At 36.6% G+C, this 15,958-nt stretch overlaps 1 protein-coding gene across 14 annotated transcripts in view; it reads left to right on the top strand.

The window, feature by feature from the left end:
- UTRN (utrophin) overlaps nt 1–15,958 on the top strand; it is a 537,684-nt gene that overhangs the window by 477,973 nt on the left and 43,753 nt on the right. For all 14 annotated transcript variants that reach the window (XM_047770002.1, XM_047770001.1, XM_047770005.1 and 11 more), the window contains 4 exons: nt 1,872–1,957; nt 6,948–7,105; nt 10,744–10,910; nt 11,764–11,875. In XM_047770002.1, coding sequence (XP_047625958.1) covers nt 1,872–1,957; nt 6,948–7,105; nt 10,744–10,910; nt 11,764–11,875 — 523 coding nt within the window. The remainder of the gene's footprint in view (nt 1–1,871; nt 1,958–6,947; nt 7,106–10,743; nt 10,911–11,763; nt 11,876–15,958) is intronic.

Raw genomic sequence — 15,958 nt, 5'->3', positions numbered from 1 at the left:
TGTTCATGGTGCCATGAATGGATGATTGGTGTTTTTAATAGTATTCCTGATGATGTTCCTTTCTTGTGTTGTCACCATAGACTGGAGGTCATCTTCCAATAAGTATCAGTTTGCTCTTGTATTCCCTTAAGGGATTATTTTGTCCTGAGCCACATTTATGTACTAGTCCATTTACATAGCCTTTTGTTATTTTTCTGCAAATCTGTTGTCTGATTATGTCCAGAGAATTACATTTTCTGATTTTTGGGGGGAAGAAAATGGACACAGTCTATTTTTGTGTCATAAGGAGGAAACACCTAGAAAATACAAAGTATAAACACACTTTGTAGCATGGCTCAGTTTAAGGTTAATTTGAAACTAGTTTAGTTTTAAGGTTAATTTGAAACTTTCTATAATTATGAGAAACTGAAATGAGTATATAAACTTTAGATTTCTTCTTGTAATGGCTATATTTATTTTAAAACATTAAGTATCGGTTATTTCATAGGTCAGTTCTCGATGTTGTATACAATATACACAGCAAAGGTTCCAAATATTTGTTCAGTATGATTCAGTATAGATTATAAACTCTAGGTTATCAAGGGACTATTTTGAAAATACATTTTATTAATCCCTAAGCATGTTTTCCTTTTTTATTTATTTTCTACTTTATATATATGGTGTGTATACAGAAACTTACTTGAGTATTTATAATTTAAGAATGAAAGATATCAATTAATAATAATAGTGAAAGTACCAGTTAGAGCCAGACTTAAATACAGTTTGACAATAAGACTAAAATTAAAGTTACATGATACAAATATTTGTTTTTAAATAGCATAAATTACTAAATTTTATGTACTACTATAATTTTGTAAACATTTAGTTATAGCTTCTGAATGTGTTGTACTAGCCTATTGAAAACATATCATAAGAAAATTAACAAAAACCAAAACTGAAAACTGATCTTGTTTATATGAAGTAAAAAAGATAGCAAACTTTATATTTTTTTCTGGATTGTGTTATTTCGTAGCAAGGATCATGTGTTATTAATTTTTATAGCTTTTGCATTTCCCTTTTCTCATCCTCAGGATCTAGCACAGTGTGATATTTGGTAAACAACTCAGTAACTCTTTGATAAAAGATAGAACAAAGACAATTTTATGCTTTTAAAGATAAAATTATTCTTCTGATCAGCTTATAAGTGAAAATGAAACGGTCTTTCATTGGCATAGAATGAAGTTATTTCCTAATTTTGATTAATTAATGAATTTAATTATAATTTGATACTTGAAGATCACACACCTGTGTGTTTAAGATCATTGACTATTATAATTGCAGTCATAATTTATAGAAACCACATAGACAAAGACCAAAATCAATGAAGAAAATAAGGTTTAAGTATTTAACAAGCTATAAGCCCTCAATATATAGTTAATTTTCCAGTCTGTTTTCTTATATTTGTTTTTAGATTTATCATTATGCTTTTCTTGCTATATTGTCATATGCATATCATTTATAACTCTAGCTACCTATTTTTAATCTTGCATTTGTAATTATTTACAGACTTTAATTCATAGAGTTTATAAAAATGAAATATTTTTAGCCTTATAATTAGCACTTTTGATTTCCCTTCATTTGTTCTTGCTGGTTCATATGTGGCGTGTAAAGTGACTTCAGGCTGTATATTCTTCCAGACTAGGTCAAATATACTATGAATATATGTCATGAATATGGGTTTAATATTACTTAATAAAAATGAGTAGAAAAGTGGCATCTTTAAGATGCACTTTTTTATGGTTTACCCTCAAGAAAATAGATATTCAGAAATAATTAGCATACTGTATACAGTTTTAAATGCATCTAACACATTGAGATTCTTGTCATTTCAGGGGTCGGACTGGGAAAATAAGAGTACAGAGTCTGAAGATTGGATTGATCTCTCTCTCCAAAGGTCTCTTAGAAGAAAAATACAGATGTATGTAAGATCTTTCCTATACCAGTAATGTTTTAAGTGATAATAATTATAATAGCAGTTTATTGGAGACTTAACTTTATATGATTTACTAGTAATAATAGTTCCCAATTTCTTAACCTTATCTATAAATGTACCAGGCTAGACAAAGGGTGTCAGTGCAGAGTGATGTGGATTTGTGTGAAATGAAAAGCTTATTGTAGGATAAGAGGTGAGGTACCCTGATGGAGTGAGAACCAACTACAGATTATATCTCATTTACTTTTTAGAATAATTGCCCCATAATATAGGCATTGTGATTTCCTTTCTCAGCTGGAAAAAAAAAAATGGTGGTTGGAATAGGTTAAAAATATAGTCAAGGCTTTAGAAACAGTAAATCATGGGGCTGGAATTAGGGTCATAGATATTTCTGACTCCAAAGCCCAAGCCTTTTCTATTTCTGTATACTTCTAATGCTTTAAACAAACAAACAAACAAACAGTTAAGATGGACCAGAACCCTTATATTTCACGCAAGAATCTTGTGTACTTCGAGTGCTAGAAAGAAAATCAGGATGGTCTGGAACTATTACAGTCCCGGTGGGACAAATAATTATATTTTAAAGTGCGAGAAAAGAAAAAGGGATAAAATATTTTCTATTTTGTTATATTTGTTTTTATTCACCAAATCAATCAGTGGTATACTTCATTAACTCCTCTCAGTTAATGAAGACTATCTTGGCATTTGGAAAGGGACAGACTCAGGAACCAGGGAGACCTGCCTGCAGATCTCAGCTTTACCACTTCGTGGCTGGGTGACTTTGGGCAGGTTACATGACCCATTGAATATGGACAGCCAAGAGGTCATTTCACTCCCATTTCCCATTCCAGGAAGCTGAAATTGAGTGATGTTTCTTCAGCTCAAGAACGAAGCTAGTAATTCTTGCTTTGAAAGCAATTAGAGACCATATATGAAAAGTACCTAGAAATAGCAGTTGTTGAATAAATGGTAGCCATTGCTGCTATGTAGCCACACCCTTAATTTACTGTGAATTTTTAAATTTAATTTTACACATAGAATGTGGGTAACTTCCTGCTGTGCATAATCCCCTGTGATTCTGTACAGATATATCCATACCTTTGAGGGAGAGGGGGAGGGCTATTTCATAACTGGGGAGATAACACCCAAAACAGGAGAATATTTGATCAGTGGTCCTATAAATTTTGTTAAGTTTTGCATTTTTCTATAAACATACATACATTTTAAAAGACATTTATTTTCTGGGTTGGCTGTGAGGTGACTTGATTTCAAATTCCAGGACTAGACCATGATGGCCTGTTTTTCTTATACAGTTTGACAAGAATGTCAGTGAGGAGAGAGGGGGATTTGTATGAAACCAAAAGCTGATTGTAGGATCAGGAGAGGAGATACCTTGATGGAGTACAGAACCTAGTAAACCATGCAGAAAAAAAGGTCTGCACAGGCTTTTATTTGATGGCCTCTTTATCCAGAATTTAAATCATCTCCAGCATCGTCACTGTCCAGAGACGTCATTTTCAAAGCTAAAAAAGTTATTTCTATAGTGGGTGGGGGAAACAAGTTAATGAGAGCATCAGTGTATCAGATTAGAAAAGGACTTTATCATCTGTGAGTTGGGGTTTTCATGTGTTCCTCAGAGAATTTAGGGTTCTCTGAAAGTAGCAATTACGTCCTGATGCTCAACTTACTTTGAAAAGAATGCAAACCCAACTTCAGAGTTTATCAGCAATGCAAGGGTGATCTGTTTTTCTAGATCAGTGATTCCTCCTCCTTTTCTTTTTCAAGCGGATTATCACTTATCTATACATGAGCAAAAAAACCAGATTCTACACAATATGTGGGAAAAAAATGGCTTTTATCTATGCATGTATCTTCACATGCATTTCTGAACTGTGTAATCTTTCAAATGAGGAGAGGGTTTTGACATACAGCTACTCATACACTTGCACTACAAAGGATGCTTTTTCTACAAATGTCAGGAAACCTAACACTCTTTATAATTCAACGTGAAACTTTTAGATTATGGCATGGCAAGCAGAAGACCTGCATTGAAAATTTTTGATATTTCATTTAATCCGTGAAGTACGCCTTACAGTACTTACTTGAATAAGGACTCTTTGGGGTTGAAGTCTTTAAATCTTTCCTGGGAGTATTGAAGCTCTAGAAATATTACGGGGTTTGGTTTCATTTGTTTACTTTGAGGTCCTTAGCAACTCTAATTCCAGTTTTGATTTCCCCAGTGATGTCAGAATACTTCCTCATTATTATTTTCTTTGTTGGAATTAATATTCAGGACAATTTGCTCTCCAAATGCAATGGCAGAGGTGCTCTTCTGGGGCAGTGGGTATCCATACGAACATTGATTTTGCCATGGTCAGTGCCTCTACTCCATGCCTCTTCTCTCTTCCTGCCTTCCTGAGAATGTCCCTTGATTAGCCTTCCTACTTAGAGCTCAGTGGTTTCCTTGCCTCATCAAAACCACATGTACAAAGATCCTTTTTGAATGGCTTTTTGCATTTCTTCTGTGCTGATTTATTGGAACTTGGGTTTTCTTTTCTTTCTTCCATTCTCTCTCTCTCTCTCTTTTTTTTTTTTTTAAGGGCCACACCAGCAGCATTTGGAGGTTCCCAGGCTAGGTTAGGGGTCTAATCAGAGCTACAGCTGCTGGCCACGCCACAGTCACGGCAACACCAGATCCGAGTCCAGTCTGTGACTTATACCACAGCTCATGGCAATGCCAGATCCTTAACCCACTGGGCGAGGCCAGGGATCAAACCCGAAACTTCACGGTTCCTAGTCGGATTCATTTTTGCTGTGCCACGATGGGAGCGCCTTTCTTTTTCCTTTTTTTCCTTTCTTTCCTTCTGTCTTTCTCTCTTTAAATTATAGTTGATTTACAGTGTGTGCCAATTTCTGCTGTACAGCAAAGTGACTCAGTCAAACATGTGTATACATTCTTTCTCTCATATTACCTTCCATCAGGTTCTATCCCAAGAGATTGGATGTAGTTCCAGAAAGTGGGTTTCAGGTTGGACCTTGCTCTAACCCATCCCCACACCCTGACACTCCTTTTTGTATCTGGCTATAACATCAAAATGTGAACTTTCATAAGAATTCAGAAATACGTCCAAATGTTAAGGGGTCTTTTATGTTTTGTGTGAGATTTACCTTACTTGAGGCATAGTAGTGTAGCTATCTTTCTCCAAAGAGGAAAGTTGGGCGTGATTGATCGTGCTGAAAATGTGCACTTCTCTCTATGGATTATTGTTATACATATGCATCAATTCTGTATTCATTTAAAAGGGTGCTTCTGAAGAATGAGTTTACAACAAGCATCATAATAAGAATCCTGGATAAATATTTCTGGCTAGGATAGTCTTATTTTTAACGAATGAAAAGAAACAAGTGGAACTCTAGCCAAATCTAAGTTAACAAATGATAATAAAAATTAAATTTATCTTAATTGAATTTGCTTTCCCTATGTATGCTTATAATTAAAGTCATATTTCATTATAATTGCTGTGTCAATATCACTGAGCTTGGTTTAGTTGTTTGAAAATTTACTGTCGACAGTGTTAGGTCTAGCCTTATTGCTTTTTTTTTTTTTTGTCTTTTTTTGTTGTTGTTGTTGTTGCTATTTCTTGGGCCGCTCCCGCGGCATATGGAGGTTCCCAGGCCAGGGGCTGAATCGGAGCTGTAGCCACCGGCCTACGCCAGAGCCACAGCAAGGCAGGATCCGAGCCGCGTCTGCAACCTACACCACAGCTCACGGCAACGCCGGATCGTTAACCCACTGAGCAAGGGCAGGGACCGAACCCGCAACCTCATGGTTCCTAGTCGGATTCGTTAACCACTGCGCCACGACGGGAACTCCCTTATTGCTTTTTTTAAAAAAGGGGAATAATACATTTTGATCTGATATTCATTTATCAGGTACTATTTGAAAATGGTTTTTAAGATCCAATAAATATTTACTGTCCTTTCTTCTGTTCATGGAAACTTCACATGAGAACCATTTAAAATGTGTGTGATTTTTGAAATTTTAGAACTTGACTTTTTTTTTTACAAAAAGTTTCTTTCTATAATGAAGTGGATTATTTTTACATGAAACTTCTCCCTACTCCAAAAGTAATTTCTTTAAATGTGTTGACTTTGTTGCTGAAAATATGGTACTAATTTTAATCTTCAGAATATTGTAAGTGATGAATAGAAGACAATCCAACATTGGGAAGAAAAGAAGAGTTTTTGTTTTACTGAATCAAGAAAAATTTTTTTAAAAATCTGCTTTTATGAATAGAAAATCCAAAGAACTATGTAAAAATATGCATGAGTTTTCCTTAAGTCCTTTACGTTTGTATTAATGTATTTTATTCCATGAAATAAAACAAAAATATTTTTTATAGTCAAAAATGAGAGACTGATTGGGCCTAAAAAAAAACCCCTAAGAATCAAAGACATCTCCTGGTACTATTAATGTTTCTTACACAGAACAGATTTGAGTATAGCAATCTTTAAAAGAAATTAAAATGTCTAATGAATATTGAATTTAGAAGTGAACACAAAAAGTTGATAAACAAGTCTTTTAAAATTTAAAGATTTGCTACTTAAGCTCTCTTCATTCCTTTGATGAGTCATAAAGAAAGCTTTGTTTTAGCTGTCTTCTTTTTTGGTAAGAAGGGAAATCTTATTGAGACCATTGAATGATCCTACATGCGTACACTGTACCCTTTAAAAAGGAAATTTGTGTTTATTGGTCTGTTTATATGTTTGTATTGACAGACAACGGTAGATTGTTTTAGGAAACATGTAATCATCAAGTTCCTGATCACAGGCATGCAGAATACTAAGTTTGTTCAGATTCAGGAGACTAATATGTTTTTTTAAATCTACATTGTTTATATAACCAAAGGTATATTTTACTTGAAAGACTAGTTTAGGCAGGTGGACATCAACCTCTTGCCTCTCCTCCTTGCAGATCTCTTTAAGGAAGTGGCAGGGCCCACGGAAATGTGTGACCAGAGACAACTCGGCCTGTTACTTCACGATGCCATCCAGATCCCTCGGCAGCTGGGGGAAGTAGCGGCTTTTGGGGGCAGTAATATTGAACCCAGTGTTCGCAGCTGCTTCCAGCAGGTAAACATGAAGGATGACTGGTGTGTAGGATGTGTGGGGAATACGACTGAGGATGTCCTGAGAAATGGAACAGGGGACTTGGACTGGAACCAGGTGTTGGAAGATGCTGGGTACCATCCTAGGTAGTTTGTATTCTGTTGCTCAAGGCACGGTTTTTTGGTTTTTGTTTTTGTTTTTTTATTTTTTTTATTTTCCCACTGTATAGCAAGGGGATCAAGTTATCCTTACATGTATACATTACAATTACATTTTTTTCCCCACCCTTTGTTCTGTTGCAACATGAGTATCTAGACATAGTTCTCAATGCTACTCAGCAGGATCTCCTTGTAAATCTATTCTAAATTGTGTCTGATAAGCCCAAGCTCCCGATCCCTCCCCCTCCCTCCCCCTCCCATCAGGCAGCCACAAGTCTCTTCTCCAAGTCCATGATTTTCTTTTCTGTGGAGGTGTTCATTTGTGCTGGATATTAGATTCCAGTTATAAGTGATGTCATATGGTATTTGTCTTTGTCTTTCTGGCTCATTTCACTCAGTATGAGATTCTCTAGTTCCATCCATGTCACTGCAAATGGCATTATGTCATTCTTTTTTATGGCTGAGTAGTATTCCATTGTGTATATATACCCCCTTTTCCGAATCCAATCATCTGTCGATGGACATTTGGGTTGTTTCCATGTCTTGGCTATTGTGAATAGTGCTGCAGTGAACATGCGGGTGCACGTGTCTCTTTTAAGTAGAGTTTTGTCCAGATAGATGCCCAAGAGTGGGATTGCAAGGTCATATGGAAGTTCTATGTATAGATTTCTAAGGTATCTCCAAACTGTTCTCCATAGTGGCTGTACCAGTTTACATTCCCACCAACAGTGCAGGAGGGTTCCCTTTTCTCCACAGCCCCTCCAGCATTTGTTATTTGTGGATTTATTAATGATGGCCATTCTGACTGGTGTGAGGTGGTATCTCATGGTAGTTTTGATTTGCATTTCTCTTATAACCAGCGATGTTGAGCATTTTTTCATGTGTTTGTTGGCCATCTGTATATCTTCTTTGGAGAAATGTCTATTCAGGTCTTTTGCCCATTTTTCCATTGATTGATTGGCTTTTTTGCTGTTGGGTTGTATAAATTGTTAATATATTCTAGAGATTAAGCCCTTGTCGGTTGCATCATTTGAAACTATTTTCTCCCATTTTGTAAGTTGTCTTTTTGTTTTCTTTTGGGTTTCCTTTGCTGTGCAAAAGCTTTTCAGTTTGATGAGGTCCCATGGGTTTATTTTTGCTCTAATTTCTATTGCTTTGGGAGACTGACCTGAGAAAATATTCATGAGGTTGATGTCAGAGAGTGTTTTGCCTCTGTTTTCTTCTAGGAGTTTGATGGTGTCCTGTCGTATATTTAAGTCTTTCAGCCATTTGGAGCTTATTTTTGTGCATGGTGTGAGGGTGTGTTCTAGTTTCATTGCTTTGCATGCAGCTGCCCAGGTTTCCCAGCAATGCTTGCTGGATAGACTTTCTTTTTCCCATTTGATGTTCTTGTCAAGGCACGTTTGATTCCAGGAATAGCAACTCCCTCAAGGAGACGCACTGTTCCTCAATGGATAAAACCTCAAATCTTCCAAATAGGCCGTTAGAGTGCTATGACTTGGACCTGCCTTTGCATCAGCCTCATCTGGTACCTCCTGGCCCTTTGCTCTGTGCTTTCCAGCCGTGCTCTTTTAGTTCCTTCATTTCTGCCCTAGTGCCTTGAAATTTACCTGCCACCCACAAACTCCTTCTCATCACTGATCCTTATCCATCCTTTAAATCTTCCCTTAAATCTCACATCCTTTGAAAATCCTTCTCTGACCCCTTCAGATGAGGTTAAATGTCCCTACTATAGTCTCCTTCATAGAATGCTCATTATGATTTATAATTACATACTGAATTATATAATTACTTGTTTACTGGTTTTTCTTTTATATTAACCTAAGCTCCATGAACAAGGACTGTTTCTTTTTAACGTTTATCCCTATGTACAATGCCTCGAACATCATAGCTACTTAGTAAATATTTGCGGAGGTCCCGTCGTGGCACAGCGGAAATGAATCCCACTAGGAACCATGAGGTTGCGGGTTCGATTCCTGACCTCACTCAGTGGCATTGTCGTGAGCTGTGGTATATAGGTTGCAGATGCAACTCAGATCCTGCCTTGCTGTGGCTGTGGCTGTGGCTGTGGCCGAAAGCTGTAGTTCCGATTAGACCCGTAGCCTGGGAACCTCCATATGCCTCGAGTGTGGCACTAAAAAGCAAAAAATAAATAAATAAATAAATAAATATTTGCTAAATAAATGAATAAAAATGCCCTGATTTCCTTATAGGCAAGATTTAAAAAATAATAATACAAATTAAAGATGTTATTAAAATTGCAATCTTTAAGAACATGTGTACCTAAGGAGAATGATGTACAGAGTTTTGTACTGATCTAACTTACTAATGTGAAACTGGAAAAGCACTTTAGTTTCTTTTTGATGCTTACTGTACATTGCAAAACATTTTAGAAAGGTTACTACTGATGTTATGCATATGCATAACGTACAAGCCTGCAGATACTTTGCCAAGGCATCTTCAGTGATTTATCACTGCTGAGGAAAAAAAATGCTTACACTATCTCTTTAAGAAGAATTGATGCTATGGATTATTACATTTTATAATGGCCCTTTTTCTTGTTTTAGAGATACAAAAAAATACCAAATAAAAATGCTAAATATTATTCTCATATGTGCTGGCTCATAGAATGACCTTGACAACAGCCAGAGGAGGATGTTGGTACAAATTGAACTTTGCACATATGAAAATTATGTAGTATAAGGGTTTAAAGAGAGAACAAGACATTTCAGACAATTTATCATGATAAATTTGGAAATCCTGCGCAGTTACATTCATAGTCGTGTGCTCCTGGTGTGATGTTGTAAACAGGAATGGAGCAGGACACAGAGATAACAGGTTTTATTTAGCATTGATAATGGCCTTTCAAGTCTGAGATGTTATTAGGTAGTCTTTCACAAATGTTTAACTGCCTTAGATGAATGTGTTTTATAGGATTAAAGTATCCATGTGAAGGGTACCTAGAATTGTATGCATTTTGTTTTTTTTAATCTGAGGCTATTAAGGTATTGGGATTTTTTTCTTCTTCCTCTATGACGGTTTCTGCTTTTTTTCTTTTTAAAGTATTCTAGAATTTACGAGTTCCCGCTGTGGCACAGTGGGTTCATGATCTCACATCTCTGGTTCAATCCTGGGTCCTGCGACGTGGGTTAAGGATCCAGCTTTGCTGTGGCTGGGACATAGGTCACAGATCCAGCTCAGATTCAGTCCCTGGCCTGGGAACTTTCATATGCTGCGGGTGCAGCCGAGAAAGGGAAAAAAAATTCTAGAACTTTCTTATTCCTCCAAGAATCTTACATATGTTGTGGTTTAACTGACCTGGAAAGAGTTATATAACTTTCCTTTTATTTTTTTATTTTTATTTTTATTTTTTTATTTTTTTCTTGTTTTATATAACTTTCCTTTTAATTCTGTACAGATTTTTGGAAGATTTTTGAAACGACACTTGCTGCAGTTTGAATGAAGACATTTTCTTTACCTTTAACATATTTGTCTCTTCACCAGAATAACAATAAGCCAGAAATAAGTGTGAAAGAGTTTATAGATTGGATGCGTCTGGAACCACAGTCCATGGTTTGGCTGCCAGTTCTACATCGAGTGGCAGCAGCAGAGACCGCAAAACATCAGGCCAAATGCAACATCTGTAAAGAATGTCCGATTGTTGGATTCAGGTAGGATGATCTACAACCAGTGATGGCAGGCTATTTTCTGTTCTGTTGGTGTAGCTTCAGTGTAGATCCATCATTCCTTCCATTTATTCCAAGAAATGGGGCACTAGCCTATTCCATCTATGGAATGGCGTTCCCTTGAAGAGCCAATGCCTAAAGCTTATTTTATTTTATTGTTACTTTTACTATTTTACTCCAGCACTAGAGACACTTCTGAATCTCTTTTTACAAAGATCACAGAAATGTTCGTGTATGATAATTGTATGACTCATTGTGTCTATATATGACTCGGTGGAATTTGGTGATATTCTAAGTCCTCTGGGATCAAACTTAATAAGCAGGGGGTGGCATTGAAACTCTGAGAACTCAGATTACTTCCTGTTACTTCTGCCAAGTTTGGGGTGAAGTAAATAAACCAACTTTCACGTATGGAGCCTTTGTCAGGGAATTTTGAGATTTTTGTTTTTATTGTTGGTATAAGTGATATTTTAAATTTTGATGTATCAGGCTAATAAACATGACTCTCTCTTCTGTCATTTGCATTCACATCGAAACATTACGGAAAATCTTCTGACGTGGATATTTGTCTTATTGTGTTGAAGCAGATGAATATGTTTTAGAGACTTTATCTCCAAAAATTTGCTTTCTTTTTTTTCACTTGGAAGGCGATTTCCTTTGTGAAATTTAAGATTCCGTTTGTCCTAATTTGGAACTCAGAGAAGCAAATTCCACATTTGTGGCCAATCTAACTTTTAGTGTCATGGTGATTTGAATGAATGAAATTCCTTATCACAAATGAGTGTCTTGGACTAAATAATAAGCATTTGAGCCAATGACTTTTCTTTTTTCTCTCTAGGTATAGGAGCCTAAAGCATTTTAACTATGATGTCTGCCAGAGTTGCTTTTTTTCTGGTCGAACAGCAAAAGGTCACAAATTACATTACCCCATGGTGGAATATTGCATCCCTGTGAGTACTGAGCCAATGCTCATTTTTTTTTTAAATATGTTGCTTTTGAATTAACTAATGTCTAAAATTATTGTTTATTAAGAATTAACTTTATCTGGAAAAAAAATCTCTTTCAAGGTCCCTTAACCATGTATTTTTTGTTGTCTTGTTTTCTTTCAAGCAAATACATCTATGTTGAATGTATTAACACAGAATAATCATCCTTTTTCAGGAAAATTAATTTATTAAATTTGATATACATCTGTGTTTTGATTTTAAACTTAACTTTTTTTGGAGTTCCCGTCATGGTTCAGAGGAAATGAATCTGACTAGTATCCATGAGAACACAGGTTCAATCCCTGGCCTCGTTCAGTGAGTTAAAGATCCGGCATTGCTGTGAGGTGTGGTGTAGGTCACAGACATGGCTCGGAGCCCGAGTTGCTGTGGCTGTGATGTAGGTCAGCAGCTACAGCTCCAATTTGACCCCTAGCCTGGGATCCTCCATATGCTGCAGGTGTGGCCCTAAAAAGACAAAAAAAATAAAATAAACTTAACTTTTTTGGTAGGAGACTCATTTAAGAGCTCACACTGAGCTACATTGAAAATGATACTATGTGATGAGAAATTATGTTTCCTTTATACATATTTAATATGTTTACATAATTAAATATTATATTTACATTAATAAAAATGTAGAAAATTGGAGAAAGTTAAAAAAATCCATAAATCTACCTCCTGAATAAACTATCCAGCAGTATTCTTCCAATCAATATCTCTAATTTTGTTAAGATTTTACTGTTTTCATATTGTCATTTTGATCCTGCTTTTTTGCACAGAACATGTTTTGTAGTTAAGTATTCCCCCATGTTGTTACACAGTATAATTTTTCCTAGTTTTAGAATGTATTTTAATTGAGTGAATTGCTATAATTTATCTAACCATTCTGTTAAATTTGGACATTTGGCTTAGTTTCAGTTTTCTGATATTATAAGCACCATTCTTATAAATATCTTTGTGAAAATAGCTTTTTCCGTATATTACGTAAATTACATTTCCATAAAATAAAGAACTAGAAGTAGATGATCTGGGTCAATGGCCAAAATACCTCATGTCAAGTTATTTTCCACACGAGGTTTGTACCACTCTGCATTATGATCACACTCTGTTAATGGCCCAGTTTTACTATAGCCTCATGCATATTAGACACTGATTCCTATTGTTCTTTTCATCTAAAGCGCTTTGTTTTCTGAAGTTATCTTCATTTTCTGTCAATAGCTATTTTTTCAGCTTCTTTCCAAATAGTGAACCAAAATTTATTCATAGAGCTGTACATTTTCTTTGACTCAGGGAATTAAGTTAACTTTCTGGGGGTCATAAATTGACAGGCAGCAATGCTTATAAAATATACACAAATAAATCTCACTCACATTCTTTTTTTTTTTTGTCTTTTTTTTGCTATTTCTTGGGCCGCTTCTGTGGCATATGGAGGGTCCCAGGCTAGGGGTCGAATCGAAGCCATAGCCACCAGCCTACGCCAGAGCCACAGCAATGCGGGATCCGAGCCGCATCTGCAACCTACACCACAGCCCACGGCAACGCCGGATCGTTAACCCACTGAGCAAGGGCAGGGACCGAACCTGCAACCTCATGGTTCCTAGTCGGATTCGTTAACCACTGTGCCACGACTGGAACTCCTCACTCACATTCTTAGATATCTTATCTCAAACAGGTACCATATATGAGGAGAAAAAAAAAAAATCTCTAAAGCGTTGCTGAATTATAACAGATGAAATACTCACAGCGCCTAATAACTTTAGGTGAAAAATTCCCCCAAGAAAATGTGTGAGGCACCCTTTATTACTATGATTAACATATCCAGTCGCTCAACAAATAAATATTGAGTACTTACCATGTGTCAGATGCTATTTTGGGGCCTGATAATTCATCAGTGTGCTACCCAGATAGACAAAATTACTGATACTCCTGCTACTTTCTGTTTAGGAGGAGGGGATGTGTGACAGTGAACAAGAGAACAAATAAATGAGATCATTACCGATTGTAGTAAGTGCCTCTAAAGAAGTAAATGGATAATGAGACCGAAGATCAGAGGAGGCACTTTAGATAAAGAAATCAGGGAAGGTCTTTTGGAGATGTTAACATTTTAGTTGAGTTTGAAGGATGAGAGAGAATTAGCTGTGTAAAGAACTGCTATCGAAGGGTATTTCAGGGAGTTCCAGCTGCAACACAGTGGGATTGGCGGCATTTCTGCAAGGCCAGGATGCAAGTTCAATCCCCGCCAGGCACAGTGGGTTAGGGGATCTGACATTGCCCGAGGAACTCCATATGCTGCAGGCTGGCCGAAAAAGAAAAAGTATTTCAGAACTAAGAGGCAGCGCGCACAGCCTTCCGGCCATGGGCAAGGGGTCGGCCTTGATCGGGGCACAAAAGAAAGTGGAGCTTACTGTTCCTGAGGGGAGTGTGGTATTTGAAGTGGCTATTTGAAGCCACTGGCTATCTTGCGAAACATTTATTTTTTGCAACTTAAAGATGTGACAGCAGAGTATTAAGCCACCCTCTAGGAGTTTTGGAGTGTAGGAACCCTTCCTTGCAGCTGTACAGGTTATACATCCACAAAACTGGCCCCTGGGGGTGGAAGAGACTGAGAATGACTAGGAAACTGAAAGAAACTGGAGTGGATTCTCTTTTGTAGAAGGGAGAACGGTTGGAGGCAGGATTAAAGAGAGAGGCAGAATCCTACTGGTCACTGTAAGGAATTTAGATTGGGGAGAATTATAGTATTGAAATTTGCAGATTAGAGCTAGAAATTTAGGAAACTGATTATAAAGAACTAATGTCAAAATAGAAAAATAATCAAGTAAATATATGTTAAAGATACATAAAATATAATGCATAAAGATGCATAAAGTAAGTAGAGGTGTATAAAATGACTATTTCTCTTGGTCTTAAACGTAATAATTCATAATGATTTTGCCGAAAGCTTGCACAATTTGAAATCTACATCTCTTTGACATCTGTCTGTGGTCAGTGAAGGCAAGCTTGAGAATCAATGATGAATTTCACTCTCCAGCTGTCATTTTAAAATAAAATCTGGGGAGTTCCCATCGTGGAGCAGTGGTTAACGAATCCGACTAGGAACCATGAGGTTGCGGGTTCGATCCCTGCCCTTGCTCAGTGGGTTAACGATCCGGCGTTGCCGTGAGCTGTGGTGTAGGTTGCAGACGCGGCTCGGATCCCGCATTGCTGTGGCTCTGGTGTAGGCCAGTGGCTACAGCTCCAATTCGACCCCTAGCCTGGGAACCTCCATATGCCGCGGGAGCGGCCCAAGAAATAGCAACAACAACAACAAAAAGACAAAAGACAAAAAATAAAATAAAATAAAATAAAATCTGTAAGTTATCCAAAGCTGTTCTCTTTACATAGTCTCTGAAAAGTCAACCTTATCCTGTCCAAGATTACATGGCTTCCTTTTTGTGGATGTGCTTTGGGAGGTTTTTTTGCCCCTTTATGAAGTTTGTGTAGTGATCTTAGTCAGCAACCTACTCATAAATCATCTCCTAGGACTGGTTATTTTCTGCATTTGACCCCACAACTTTTGCTAAAATGACTAGAAATGTATGCAAATCAAATTGTTGAAAGGCATACTGTTAAATTCAAGTAGTAATGAATTGATTTAACTGCTTTCTGAAATTTCTTTCTTTTCTTTTCCTTTAAGTGACTTTTTTTATGGTGCTTTCATCTTTTACCCGGATGAGTTCCCAAAACTCATCTGATGCCTGCCTTATAAAATGAACTCAAATATGAATTTTTCAATACAATCATAGTAGGCACCACTTAAGTGTTAAATGGATTAGACCTTTCTTTATAAATCCTGATGTTTGCATTTCTCATAGTGCATTTCATTTTGTGGTTAGGAAAATGCTCTAGTCATATTACTGACTTGATTTCTTCCCCATTCAACTTGGCTTTTCAGCTGAATCTGAATGTTTCTATGGTTAAAATATTTCTGAAATTTATAAGCCTTATTTTGGACCCTCAAAGCTCAATAAATATGTCTTCAAACGTATCAGTTTATTATCTTATGAC

This window comes from Phacochoerus africanus, chromosome 2 (assembly GCF_016906955.1).
Source record: "Phacochoerus africanus isolate WHEZ1 chromosome 2, ROS_Pafr_v1, whole genome shotgun sequence".
NCBI classification, from domain to species: domain Eukaryota; kingdom Metazoa; phylum Chordata; class Mammalia; order Artiodactyla; family Suidae; genus Phacochoerus; species Phacochoerus africanus.
Note: the sequence above shows the minus strand (reverse complement) of the source record. Positions and strands in the feature narration are given on the sequence as shown.